The following is a 12,072-nucleotide window of genomic DNA, read 5'->3' as shown; positions in this document are numbered from 1 at the left end:
CAAACCGGCAAATTGCCAAAAATCAAAATTTCCGGCAAATAGGCAAATCGGCAAATTGCCAAAAACCAAATTTTCCGGCAACTAGGCAAACCGGAAATTTGCCAAAAAATCAAAATAACCGGCAAATCAGCTAATCGGCAATTCGCCGAAAATCAAAACTTCCGGCAAATCGGCAATTTGCAAAATATCAAAATTTTCGGCAAATCGGCAATTTGCCAAATATCAAAATTTCCGTCAAATCGGCAATTTGTCAAATATCAAAATTTCCGGCAAATCGGCAATTTGCCAATAATAAAAATTTCCGGCAAAACGGCAAACCGGTAAATTGCCTAAACAGTAACCAAAAAAGAAAAGAGCTATACATAGAAAACATCTTTAACTTCTATTTTTTTTTTGAATAAAATGTCTTCCAAAAAGCATCTTTAAGAAAATTGCAAAAATGTGAGACTACCTTGGCAACCCCGCCTATTGGCAAGAAAAGTGACGTTCCGAAAACGGAAAATCGTAAAATATACTTCAAAGTGAATGTTTTATATGTTTGGACAATGATGCATTCACTTTTTGATTCGATTTCGGCTTTTTGTGTTGTTTTTGGTTACTTTTCATCATGATTAATTGCATGATTCAGTTTTTTTTTTTGAATTCTGATTTTGTGAACGTCTGCTAAAAAAGGCAGGCAAAGAAAAACTTCCGGCAAACCGGCAAATTGTCAAAGTATCGGATTTGCCGGAAAAACTGCAATGGTCGAAAATTTTTGGCAAATTGTGGTTTTGCACTTTTTTTTTGGAAATTTGCAAATCGGCAATTTACCAAAAATCAAAATTTCCGCCAAATTGGCAAGTTGCCTGAAATGAAAATTTCTGGCAAATCGGCGAATTGCCGGAAATGAACATTTCTGCCAAATCGGTAAATTGTCTGAAATGAAAATTTCCAGCAAATTGGCAAGTTGCCTGAAATGAAAATTTCTGGCAAATCGACAAATTGCCGGAAATGAACATTTCTGGCAAATCGGTAAATTGCCTGAAATGAAAATTTCCGGCAAATCGACAAATTGCCGGAAATGAACATTTCTGGCAAATCGGTAAATTGCCTGAAATTGTAATTTCCGGCAAATCAGCAAATTGCCTGAAATTAAAATTTTTGGCAAATTGGCAGACCGGCAATTGCAATTTGCCCATTAAGATGCCGTCCACCCCTTATTAGTTAGATCATAAATTTATACATTCAGAATGCAAAAAAAAAACTAACATATCTGACTACGAATTCACTATTAAAAATATTCATTCAATGTTAGATATCAAGTAATTCTAATATTTCCACAAGTAAACAATAGAAAAAATTACAATTAACAAAATCAAAAAAATGGGATAAAGAAATGAGAAACGGACGAAGATAGAGAGGAAAAGAGATGAGAAAATATAAAAACCGAATAATGCATACAAAAATTCACAAAACTGTTCATATCTCTGAGTTTTGAACACATTGGCCTTTTTTCTCAGGAGCATTGTGACAATTTTGTGAATCTCCACTTCTTCATCTCGACGTCTTATATCCAGATTAACGTGCTCAACATGTAGATTATCCAGGAGGTCACTGGTTGTTCCCAATAGTCTATCAATATCTCTTCCTTTATATAATTCCGTACAACGATCAAATCCAATTCGAGAGCCGAGAATAAAATGGTCTCGACGTGCAATTATATCAAGCTGGCACAAATGCTTGGGACGGTCTGTGAAGCGTCTTGCAGACTGCTGGACGAGGTTCTTCGTTTTTTGAGATGTTACTCGGAGTGCACATCTGGAAATATTTCATTGTGAGTATGCTCTATTAGTCTTTTTTTTTTCGGCAAGTGCACAAAATTGGCTTATTTCAACATGATGATCCAAATTTTTTGATCTAAAATTAATATAGAAATGTATAAAATAGGTTGTTCTATCTGAAAATAACATTTATTTTAGTTGAAAAGTTTGAAAAAGCCATCAAATAGTGCCTGAAAGTTTTCCGAAAAAAAACTTTAAACGGGACTTTTTCTGCAAGCGGCAACTTTCGAGTACTCTTTGATGACTTTTTCAAGCTTTTTAACAATAATAAATCTTATTTTCAGATAGAACAACTTATTTTCTACACTTCTATATTAATTTTAGATCAAAAAGTTTGGATTATCATGTTGAAATAAGCCAGTTTTGTGCGTTTACCGGAAGTGCAAATTTCAAGCTTAAAGTGAGCTTTCAAATATGGTAAGACAATACTTGCCACCTGGGCTGTGCGGCAACCAAAAGTTGCCGGTTGCCGAAATTTTTTGGATTCGGCAACTGCCAGAAAATTAAAGCACAAAAAAAAGCATTCAGAGAGCCTGAAAAATGCTAAAATTTTACTGTAGACGAAAAAAAACGACCATAATTTTTTCCAAAACGCTCAAAAATATACTTTCAACGAAAAAAAAACTTTGGAATCTGTTACATTAAATCTAAAAGAAAATAATAATTATTTAAACTCACATATCCCCGGTATCCATGTGATCCAGAACTTCAGAAATAGCAACCAGTGGAAGTTTGAGTAGAGGGAAGGGCGAACCGGAAGTGAACCACATTTCTCAGATGGTGCAAGAGACAATAGTGAGGGAGAAACGACGAGCAACGCTGCATAACAATTATCGATTCGTTGAGTGTGGAGGTTCAGTGACGTCATTGTCCTCTACTAGGGCACCCCCGAACTGTGCGCGCTCACTGTCTCACTGTGTACAGTTGCCCCAATCTCCGTCATTTTCTCTTTCATAGCACTCTAGATGTCGTCTCCTGCACCCTTCCATCTACTCAAACTTCCAACTGTTGTTCTCTCTGACGTATTGGATTATTTGAAAATAAGTGATATGTAAGCTAATACCATATTTCTTATTTATTCTAAATCAATTTTTTTAGATTCATACTTCGCGCAACATCTCGAAAAACTACATGTGCTGTCAAACAATCTATTGGACACGCGAATAAGCGCCAGAGTGAGGATCGACGCTTTTTTGAATTGAATATTTATGCATGCCAAGATTACTTTGAAATAATCTTTTCGAAGTTGACAGCGCACATTAATTTATATAAGGGTAGTGATGTTAATCGAGTATTGGAAACAATTTCGGACTTTCTAGAGAACCTAAGAGTATGCATAAACATTGATATAAGCGATCTTTACAACGAGGGGGATATTAAGAGATTAGTTGCATTTATTGTAAGAAAAAAAATATCTGTTAATAACTTGAAGTTTGAAGGAAAAAACATTTCGAATAAATTGTTTCGGGGTTTGTTTAAAAGTAAAGCGACTCGTTTGACAGTGAGGAGGACGGCACATAATATTCAATTGCATGATATTGATTTGATGGTACATTGTACGAGTGTGACATTGAGTGGGATTAATTTGGACAGTGATCACTTAAACGTACTCGTCAAGAAATGGAAGGAAAACAGCAGTCTGGAATACTTTGTTGCGGGACAAATGGAATCGCCTCTTGAAAAATCTGTCATTCTTGAAGGGACAAACTCTAGACAACGGTCAGTTTTATTTGTCTTTCTTTGTTTCTCATACAACGCGGTTTTACAGATCTGAGGATACTCGGCTTTATAGATATGAGAATTACGAATTTCTCACAACATGCAACAATGGAAAGGTATCTGACTTAACAATTTTTGAGAATTGCTTCTTCCTCTTCGTTTTCGGTGATTTTATCACAACTTAATTTTGATTGCTGATCATTTATAAAATAATCTACTTTGTACTCCAATAAAGCTTGTATTTGTTTTTAAAATAGTTTAAAGAAGGTGCTCGTTGTGGTGTGGTGAATGTGGGGAAATAACTGAAACGGAAAGTTTATACTATTCCTTAGTGGTTTTTCACAATGGCAACCGAGTTTTTGCCGGTTTTATATTAATGTATGTTTATACATTGTACACATTTAAATTCATATTGACAAAACTAACGTTCTGATGATAACTGATAGGAAAATGGTTATCGTTAAAGTAATGAACTTGTGTATTAAAATTATGAGGCATAAAATTGGAATTTCACTTTCCGACGGTCGAACATTTAAACGCACTCCTCAAGAAATGGAAGGAAAATAGCTGTCTGGAATATTTCTCAGCACAAATGGAATCGCACCTTGAAAAATCTGTCATTCTTGAAGGGACCAACTCTAGACAACAGTCAGTTTCATTTGTTTTTGTTTGTTCCTCATACAACTTGGTTTTACAGATTTGAGCATTACAAATTTCTCACAACATGCAAGAAAGGAAAGGTTTCTCAATTTACAACTCTTCCGAGTTTCTTCTTCCTTTCCGTCCCACCTTGAAACATCACTTTTATTGCAGATAATTTATGAAATAATCTACTTTGTACCCTAATAATGCTTGTATTCGTTTTTGAAATAGTTTAGAGAAGGTGTTATAAACGGAAGATAAGGGTACCACCGTATCTGTTTATTGTTGTTAAGTATAATGTAAAAACACATGTATTTATTGGTTAAATAAGCCGGATGGAGAGAGTGAGGAGATAGGTCACCTCTCACTTGCCAGCTGATGTATAGAATGAATATAATAAAGTATAGAACACTAATTTTCGAGATAAAATTTGCAAAAAAAAACCGTAATGGGACAGCCTGACACCACGTGCGTCGAGGAGACTGTCTCATGAGATGTCTGTGTGTCAACTCCCGCATTTTTTGAAGATCAAATCAAAATAAGACACTCTGACTCCACGCGGTTCCACGTTTCGCGTCTCCCGTTTGATCTCGATATGGCGCGTCATGCAAATGAAAAATATAAATTGTCGCGCGCGCACTTGAAATTAAATTCTAAATTGTTGTTATTTTTATTCAATACTACGGTAAAAGTCGCTAGAAAATATTTCGCCCCACAATCATAGGCATTCCCATGTTGTGACGGTTTTTTAAAAATAAATACACTTGAGAATCATTTTAAAAATGGTGTTTTACTACGGTACTTTTCAAAACATGTTGCAGCACTTCGTGAGGCACCACGTTTTCAAGATGTAGTCTCTACTAGGGCACCCCCGAACTGTGCGCGCTCACTGTCTCACTGTGTACAGTTGCCCCAATCTCCGTCATTTTCTCTTTCATAGCACTCTAGATGTCGTCTCCTGCACCCTTCCATCTACTCAAACTTCCAACTGTTGTTCTCTCTGACGTATTGGATCATTTGAAAATAAGTGATATGTAAGCTAATACCATATTTCTTATTTATTCTAAATCAATGCTTTCAGATGCATACTTCGCGCAACATCTCGAAAAATTAAATTTGTTTTGAAACAATCTATAGAGCGCGCGAAAAAGCGCCAGAGTGAGGACGAACGCTGGCTTAGTTTAAGCATTACTGCACGGCAATACTACCTTGAATCCGAATGTGAAGTTATCTTCTGTAGAAATTTAACTGATTGTGAGGACATTAGTTTATATAAGGGAAGAGATGTTAATCGAGTATTGGAAACAATTTTGGACTTTCTAGAGCACCTAAAAATAAACAAAAACCTTGATATAACAGTTCTTTATTACTTAGAGGGGGATATTCAGAGTATAGTTGAACTTATTGCAAGGAAAACAATAAAAGTTAATCACTTGAAATTTACCGGAGAAGGCATATCAAAGCAACTTTTTCGGGGCTTACTTGAGAGCAAAGCGAATAATTTGAGAGTTTGTGTGCAAAGACCGCATGCTATAGAATTAAGTGATATTGATGATGATTTGATTGATTTGATGATGTGTTCTTCGTTTGTGACACTAGGTAGGATCAACATCAACAGTCTTCATTTAAACCTACTCCTCAAGAAATGGAAGGAAAACAGTCATCTAGAATATTTCTTAGCACAAATGGAATCGCACCTTGATAAATCCATCATTCTTGAAGGGACCAACTCTAGACAACAGTCAGTTTCATTTGTTTTTCTTTGTTTCTCATACAACACGGTTTTACAGATCTCAGGATGATCGGTTTCATAGATTTGAGAATTACGAATATCTCACATGCAACAAAGGAACGGTTTCTGAATTAACAATTCTTCCGGATAGCTTCCGTCTCTCCGTTCCACCTTGAAACAATATAATTTTGATTGCTGATAATTTATAAAATAATCTACTTTGTACTCCAATAAAGCTTGTATTTGTTTTTGGAATAGTTTAAAGAAGGTGCTCGTTGTGGTGTGGTGAATGTGGGGAAATTACTGAAACTGAAAGTTTTTTCGAACGAGGGACGAGGCAAAAAGGTTTCTAGGCCATGGCCGAGTCCCCGACAAATTTCAGCGGCCATTTATCTTGCTTTGTTTTCTGCGTGTTTTCTTTCATTTTTCACCGATTTTTTCCGTTTTTTCTTATCAAAACAAGTTAATAAATATTTCTTGCAGATGCTAAAACAATTTCCATGTGAAAAAATTGTGAATTCAGTCGGCAAGTAGCAGTGAAAGTGGGCAATGTAATATGATGGATTACGGGAATACAAAACCCAAACTTTTTCTGAAACATGATATACAGTGCTGGCCAAAAAGATATCCACTTTTGGTTTTTTGTGTGTAACTTTTTTCTAAGTGGTTATTTTGTTTTGAAACTTCACCACAGTGTTCACAAAATCTAAAAACACAATATTCATCAAAAATGTTCAACAGATTTTGAAAAAACTTCAGAAAAATTCAAAAAAATCGAAAAACTAGAAATATTGAAAAAACCGAGGTTGCAAGGAAATGACAATTAAAGTACCGGAATATGAGCAATTGGATTTAAAAACAACATAATTATGCTTAATACTTTGTCGCGTATCCGTTTGCATCAATAACAGCTTGACAACGACGTGGCATCGAGTCGATCAGCTTGTGAATAACTGACATGGGGATAGCTTTCCAAGCGTTTTCCAACTGGTTGAATTTGGCATCTGCATTTGAAGCCCGAATACCTCCAAGACGTCTTTCCAACTCTTCCCACAAATGCTCTATTGGATTCAAGTCCGGAGACTGACTTGGCCAATCGAGCAAATGCACACGACGACGTTGAAACCAGGAACGCACATGAAGAGAAGTATGCTTAGGATCGTTATCCTGCTGAAACACGAAGCCACGGCCCACATTTTGAAGTGCCCAGGGTCGCATTGTAGTTTCCAAGATGTTTTCGTATTGAAAACGATCCATAATGCTTTGGATTCTCCTTAGTGGGCCCATGGAAGTGCTGGTGAAGCACCCCCACACCATGACGCTCCCACCTCCATGCTTAACGGTTGGGCATTGATACTTTGGAGAGTACCTAGAGCCAACAGGACGACGTACCCAGGAATTTCCATCACTCCCGAACAAATTGAACTTGCTTTCGTCAGACCAGATGTGTTTAGCCCATTCCTGACGTCCCCAACGAAGATGCGCTTTTGCCCACGCAACTCGAGCCATGCGATTTTTCTTACTGATGAACGGTTTCTTGACTGGCTTTCGTCCGTGTAGTCCTGCTTGCTGTAAACGTCGACGAACAGTTCGTTTACTTGGTACAGGTTCATTTGGAGAACTTATAATCATTTGAATATCCGTGGCGGTCCTATGCGGATCTTCTCTTGCTGATCGGAGGATGTTGCGATCCATCCTATGGGTTGTCACTCGAGGCCTGCCGGGCGAGATTCTCAAAGCGACGGATTTCTAAACATTTATTATTAAAAAATAATATTTTTCGAACTCACCTCAGTTTGGTACTTCTTGATTACTTTCCAAATAGTCGACGGAGAACGTTGAATTTGCAGCGCGAGCATTTTCGTGGGTATTCCTTGTTCGAAGCCAGCTACAATGGCTTTCTTGACGTCCAAGGAAAGATTTTTACACCCAACAGATTTTACCATACCTTAAAAATAATTTATCAACCAAACAAATCCAGTGCAACAAACAGAGTGCGTTTTATTGATAATTCAAAAAAAAATAATGAAAATTGGAAAAACGAAAAAATCAAAAAATTTAAATAAAATTCAGAAAAAATCGATAATCATGTAATGTTTGGTCCGCAAATTTGCGTAACATTTCGCTTTATGCACACGGAAAAATTCAAGTCAAATGGATGCTTGAGAAAAAAAAACACACAAAAAACCAAAAGTGGATATCTTTTTGGCCAGCACTGTATATGCTTTTAAGATGCTGAAAGTACCTGATTTTCATAACGAGACAGCTAAAAAAGTTTTTAGATTTTCAAAATTCAACATTTTGTGCCAAAATCTCGACTTTTTTTACCAAAAAAGTTGAATTTTGAAAATCTCAAAACTTTTTCAGCGGTCTCGTTATAAAAATCGGTTACTTTTAGCATCTAAACATCATATGTATCAGGTTTGGGAAAAAGTTTGGGTTTTGTATTCCCGTAATCCATCATATTACATTGCCCACTTTCACCGCTACTTGCCGGCTGAATTCACAATTTTTTCATCTGGAAATTATTTTAGCATTAACAAAAAATATGTATTTATCAGTTTTAATAAGAAAACACGGGAAAAATCGGTGAAAAACACAAGAAAACAAAGAAAGTAGAAAATGTCGTAAAATGCGGTGTATTGTGTGCAAACACCGATTTTTCGCATTTTTTCTCAGCCCTCGTTCGAAAAAAGTTGCAGTGACATTTAAATAACATCCCCAAATTAGGAGCGGGAGAAAGTCATATCTATAAATGTAGATTTAACAGGTTTCCATTTTTTTTGCTGGTTTAATATTTATGTATTTATTTATCACAATTTTAAATAATTTCCCGGCATCCACTACTCCGACTCTATAGAAGCGGGTAAGATTCATAATTAACGAAACTAACAATTTTAGGATAACTGATAGGAAAATGGCAAAGTAAGTATCAGTTATCAATACAACATGTAAACTAAAATTGTGAGGCATAACATTGGAATTGACCCCTCCAACGGTCAAACAGCAGAGAACAAAAATACCCCGCAGAGTGTTGGAATCTTTCTGAGCCAGGAGGTACCCTTCTGATCCTTTGAAGCTGAAGGATCAGATCACCAGGAGGTACCCTTGTGATCCTTCGGAGCTGAAGGATCAGATCACCAGGAGGTACCCTTATGATCCTTCGGAGCTTAAGGATCAGATCACCAGGAGGTACCCTTCTGATCCTTCGGAGCTGAAGGATCAGATCATCAGGAGGTACCCCCTGTGATCCTTCGGAGCTGAAGGATCAGATTATAAGGAAGAATCTTACGATAGTCCAGGTTAGTTGGACGTTTTACAGCATTTTCCCAAAAGATCATTGTTCATACATTCAATTGTGAGTAGTCAAGGCCGAAAATCCATGGAAAATTGCATTTAAAAACTTATTCCAGTAAAATATGAACAAAAAGTGGTCGAAAAATACATATAAAAACTAGTTGAAAAAGTTTGTCACCGAAGATACGCCCGGTCAGAGACAAATGGCACTTTGTCGACTGGATACCATGTCACTTTGGATACTTTGTCCCCAAAAATACCTTGCCACCCTAAAAGTTTGTCCCCTCGGAATAAGGGCCGCCTCTGACAGTTGCTCCAATCTTCGTCATTTTCTCTTTCATAGCACTCCAGATGTCGTCTTCTCCTGTTTCACCCTTCCATCTTCTCAAACTTCCAACTGTTGTTCTCTCTGACGTACTGGATCACTTAAAAACATATGATATGTAAGTTCATACCATATTTCTTATTTATTCCAAATCATTGTTTTCAGATGCATACTCAGCGCAACAGCTCGAAAAACTAAATGTATTGTAAAACAATCTATAGAGCGGGCGAAGAAGCGCAAGAGTGAGGACCAACGCTGGCTTAGTTTGAGCATTGCTACGCGACAAAACTACTTTGAAATAAAATATGAATTATATGTTTTCCCCGAGAAAGCGGAGCGAGTATCGTACCGCCAGCTTAAAGGCGCATCGCCTTTAGTGTTCGATGGGTCTCGACGCGATGAAATCTTGCCTTGGCCGCAGCGGCGATTTGTCACCATTCTACGTGTTGGTAACGAAAAAGGACGTGATTTTATCGATTTGCATCGATTTTTCTTTGATTGTATTGTATTTTTATCAAATTTTTAGTAGTTGTTAGGTTATTTATCGATTTTACTCGATTCTGTTGCGTTTCAAGCGTTTTTTCTCGTTTCGTAATGATAAAAATGTGGTAATTTTTACGTTTTCCAAGAGTAATCTGAGCAGATGCAGGATTTGCAGGAGGAATTCATTTAAATTCTCAGTTTTTACTTGTAACGCTCAGGAAGCGTACTTTCGGAAGCTCAAAGGCTGATTTTCCCCTGCAATTTGGGCACTTCATTAAGTTTTCTGTCCATTTCGAAATGGTCAGTGGTTCTCTCTCATCTTGGAGAATATATGTTCGTTTCTGTCTCTTCTCTATCTCTCTGTCATACGCGCTCTTTTCGGTATTGTTATTTTATCCAAGCTTTTAATTTTTCGTTTATCGTTCTCTCCTTCTTATCGCTCTTTAACTTTTCTCTTTCCGTTTTTCGTGCACTCGCGCACTCGCTCTCCCTATCTCTTTATCTATTCATCTCTAACAAGCTACTTTGGTAATTTTCGCGTTAAAAAATCATGATCTGATAGACCAGGTCCCAAGAAAGATTTTCTATCGAGTGAAAGGCATACGTTTTTATGTGAAAGTGACTCCATGAGTCTTGTGAATATTCCGATAACAATTATCGAGAGAATTTTGTGGATGATTTTCTTTGTGGTTACCAGGTAACCGGAGTCCACATCGCAGAAAGAGCAATTCTTTATCGCGAAATTACGAGTTCAGGCCACGGCAGGGCTGTTATCAAGTCCAATTCGGCTACATTAGTTGAATGAGAAATATTATCGTGCATTTATGTCGCTTTTAAATTGATTGGTTGAGCCAGATCAGAGTGTATAGGAGTACAAAGTCGACTCCGTGAGTCTCGAGTATATTCTGATTTCAGTTATGGAGATAATCCGTCAGCTGGTTTGTGTGTGTACGATTAGATTACCGGTAGATTTCGCAATTTACTTTTCCGTTATCTATCGTTTTTCAAGGTATCTCGTGTTCTCTTTTTTCCGGTGTATCTACTTCTCTTGATTACGTAGGATTTCTACAAGTCTATGAAGGACTAGCGCAAGACTACTAAGGAGAAACGCGAGTCTACGTAAGAGTGGCGCAGGTCTCCGCAAGAGTGGCTCAGGGCTACGTAAGAGTGGCGCAGGCCTTTGTAAGAGTGGCGCAGACCTACGTAGGAGTGATGAAAAGCCAGACTGGAAGTTCGATTTTGAATTGGCTCTTTGAAAAGCATCGAACGTATACGGATAGTCAGACGATATGGAATAGCTACATTTCGGGCCCAATGCTTTCAATTTTGCAAAAATCAAAGAAACGGCCGAATTAAGTTGAAATTCCCGTACAAATGAGTGACGTCATTTTTAGTATTTTTAGCTTTTTTTTTAGCTAATTTCTTCTGTATTTCTTACTTTTTTCTTCTATATTTGATTTAAAAATATGTTTGTCAAACTTTCAATCGCTTTTCTGGAAAAAGGTTATAAATAACTATTAAAATTTTGAGATATCCACCAATTTCTTTCGGGTAATCGAGTTACATTTACGGAGAAGTGTCTGAAAAAATGACAAACAGTTTTAAATCAAATATGGAAGAAAAAATTGAGGAAACCGACGGATTGAGGCAGAAAACGCAAAAATGACGTCACTCATTTGCGCGGGGATTCAAATTTGATTCGGCCGTGTCTTCGATTTTTGCAAAATTGAAAAAATCATTTAAAAAAATTTCAAATTTCTATTACTATCACATTCGGTCATTAGGGTCTATTTTCTGTCATTTCAAGCAAAATTTTTTTTGTCTCTACTTCACCTTTAAATGGAGTGAAATGTAAGAAAATGATTTTATGAAGAAATACAAATCATATAGAAAGGATGCCGTCAACTATCATAACTTTAGAAGTGGGCAATAATATTACGGGAACATAAAATTGTAAATTTGAAAAAAACTTTTATTGATCTTATGAAGAAATCTAAAATATATTGAAGTTTCTTCGTTAAGATGCAAAGTCTCTCTGACATGTTTTGTATACA

The 12,072-nt window shown here is 36.7% G+C and overlaps 3 protein-coding genes and 2 pseudogenes across 5 annotated transcripts; 4 read left to right on the top strand and 1 right to left on the bottom strand.

Moving 5' to 3' along the window:
• Window positions 1-1,265: 1,265 nt before the first annotated feature.
• On the bottom strand, window positions 1,266-2,606 carry Y46G5A.8 (F-box domain-containing protein). The gene is made up of 2 exons (NM_064313.5): window positions 2,499-2,606; window positions 1,266-1,797 (listed from the first exon to the last, which is right to left on the bottom strand). Exons 1-2 carry the CDS (start codon window positions 2,588-2,590, stop codon window positions 1,308-1,310), a joined length of 582 nt encoding a protein of 193 aa, NP_496714.1. The 5' UTR covers window positions 2,591-2,606; the 3' UTR covers window positions 1,266-1,307.
• Window positions 2,607-2,610: 4 nt separating this feature from the next.
• On the top strand, window positions 2,611-3,795 carry Y46G5A.7 (F-box domain-containing protein). Its single transcript, NM_064312.5, has 3 exons — window positions 2,611-2,871; window positions 2,919-3,539; window positions 3,589-3,795. Exons 1-3 carry the CDS (start codon window positions 2,786-2,788, stop codon window positions 3,722-3,724), a joined length of 843 nt encoding a protein of 280 aa, NP_496713.2. The 5' UTR covers window positions 2,611-2,785; the 3' UTR covers window positions 3,725-3,795.
• Window positions 3,796-4,065: 270 nt separating this feature from the next.
• Y46G5A.41 lies at window positions 4,066-4,333 on the top strand (annotated as a pseudogene). Its single transcript has 2 exons — window positions 4,066-4,187; window positions 4,237-4,333. Coding segments are annotated over exons 1-2 (219 nt in total).
• Window positions 4,334-5,117: 784 nt separating this feature from the next.
• On the top strand, window positions 5,118-6,160 carry Y46G5A.39 (F-box domain-containing protein). The gene is made up of 3 exons (NM_001027272.2): window positions 5,118-5,215; window positions 5,263-5,922; window positions 5,972-6,160. The coding sequence occupies exons 1-3, from the start codon at window positions 5,130-5,132 to the stop codon at window positions 6,087-6,089; spliced, it is 864 nt and encodes a 287-aa protein (NP_001022443.1). The 5' UTR covers window positions 5,118-5,129; the 3' UTR covers window positions 6,090-6,160.
• A 3,401-nt stretch (window positions 6,161-9,561) lies between these two features.
• On the top strand, window positions 9,562-9,850 carry Y46G5A.42 (annotated as a pseudogene). Its single transcript has 2 exons — window positions 9,562-9,653; window positions 9,701-9,850. Coding segments are annotated over exons 1-2 (242 nt in total).
• Window positions 9,851-12,072: the final 2,222 nt, after the last annotated feature.

This window comes from Caenorhabditis elegans, chromosome II (genome assembly GCF_000002985.6).
Source record: "Caenorhabditis elegans chromosome II".
Lineage (NCBI taxonomy): Eukaryota > Metazoa > Nematoda > Chromadorea > Rhabditida > Rhabditidae > Caenorhabditis > Caenorhabditis elegans.
The sequence above is the reverse complement of the archived record's forward strand: the minus strand, read 5'-3'. Positions and strand labels throughout refer to the sequence as shown.

Excerpts from the sequence above, each read along its gene's own strand:
- Y46G5A.8 (NM_064313.5), bottom strand. The coding sequence starts at position 2,590 with ATGTGGTTCACTTCCGGTTCGCCCTTCCCTCTACTCAAACTTCCACTG. Across the intron at positions 1,798-2,498 it reads CACATGGATACCGGGGATAT|ATGTGCACTCCGAGTAACAT; the intron begins GTGAGTTTAAAT and ends AAATATTTCCAG.
- Y46G5A.7 (NM_064312.5), top strand. The coding sequence starts at position 2,786 with ATGTCGTCTCCTGCACCCTTCCATCTACTCAAACTTCCAACTGTTGTT. Across the intron at positions 2,872-2,918 it reads TATTTGAAAATAAGTGATAT|ATTCATACTTCGCGCAACAT; the intron begins GTAAGCTAATAC and ends CAATTTTTTTAG. Across the intron at positions 3,540-3,588 it reads GGGACAAACTCTAGACAACG|ATCTGAGGATACTCGGCTTT; the intron begins GTCAGTTTTATT and ends GCGGTTTTACAG.
- Y46G5A.39 (NM_001027272.2), top strand. The coding sequence starts at position 5,130 with ATGTCGTCTCCTGCACCCTTCCATCTACTCAAACTTCCAACTGTTGTT. Across the intron at positions 5,216-5,262 it reads CATTTGAAAATAAGTGATAT|ATGCATACTTCGCGCAACAT; the intron begins GTAAGCTAATAC and ends CAATGCTTTCAG. Across the intron at positions 5,923-5,971 it reads GGGACCAACTCTAGACAACA|ATCTCAGGATGATCGGTTTC; the intron begins GTCAGTTTCATT and ends ACGGTTTTACAG.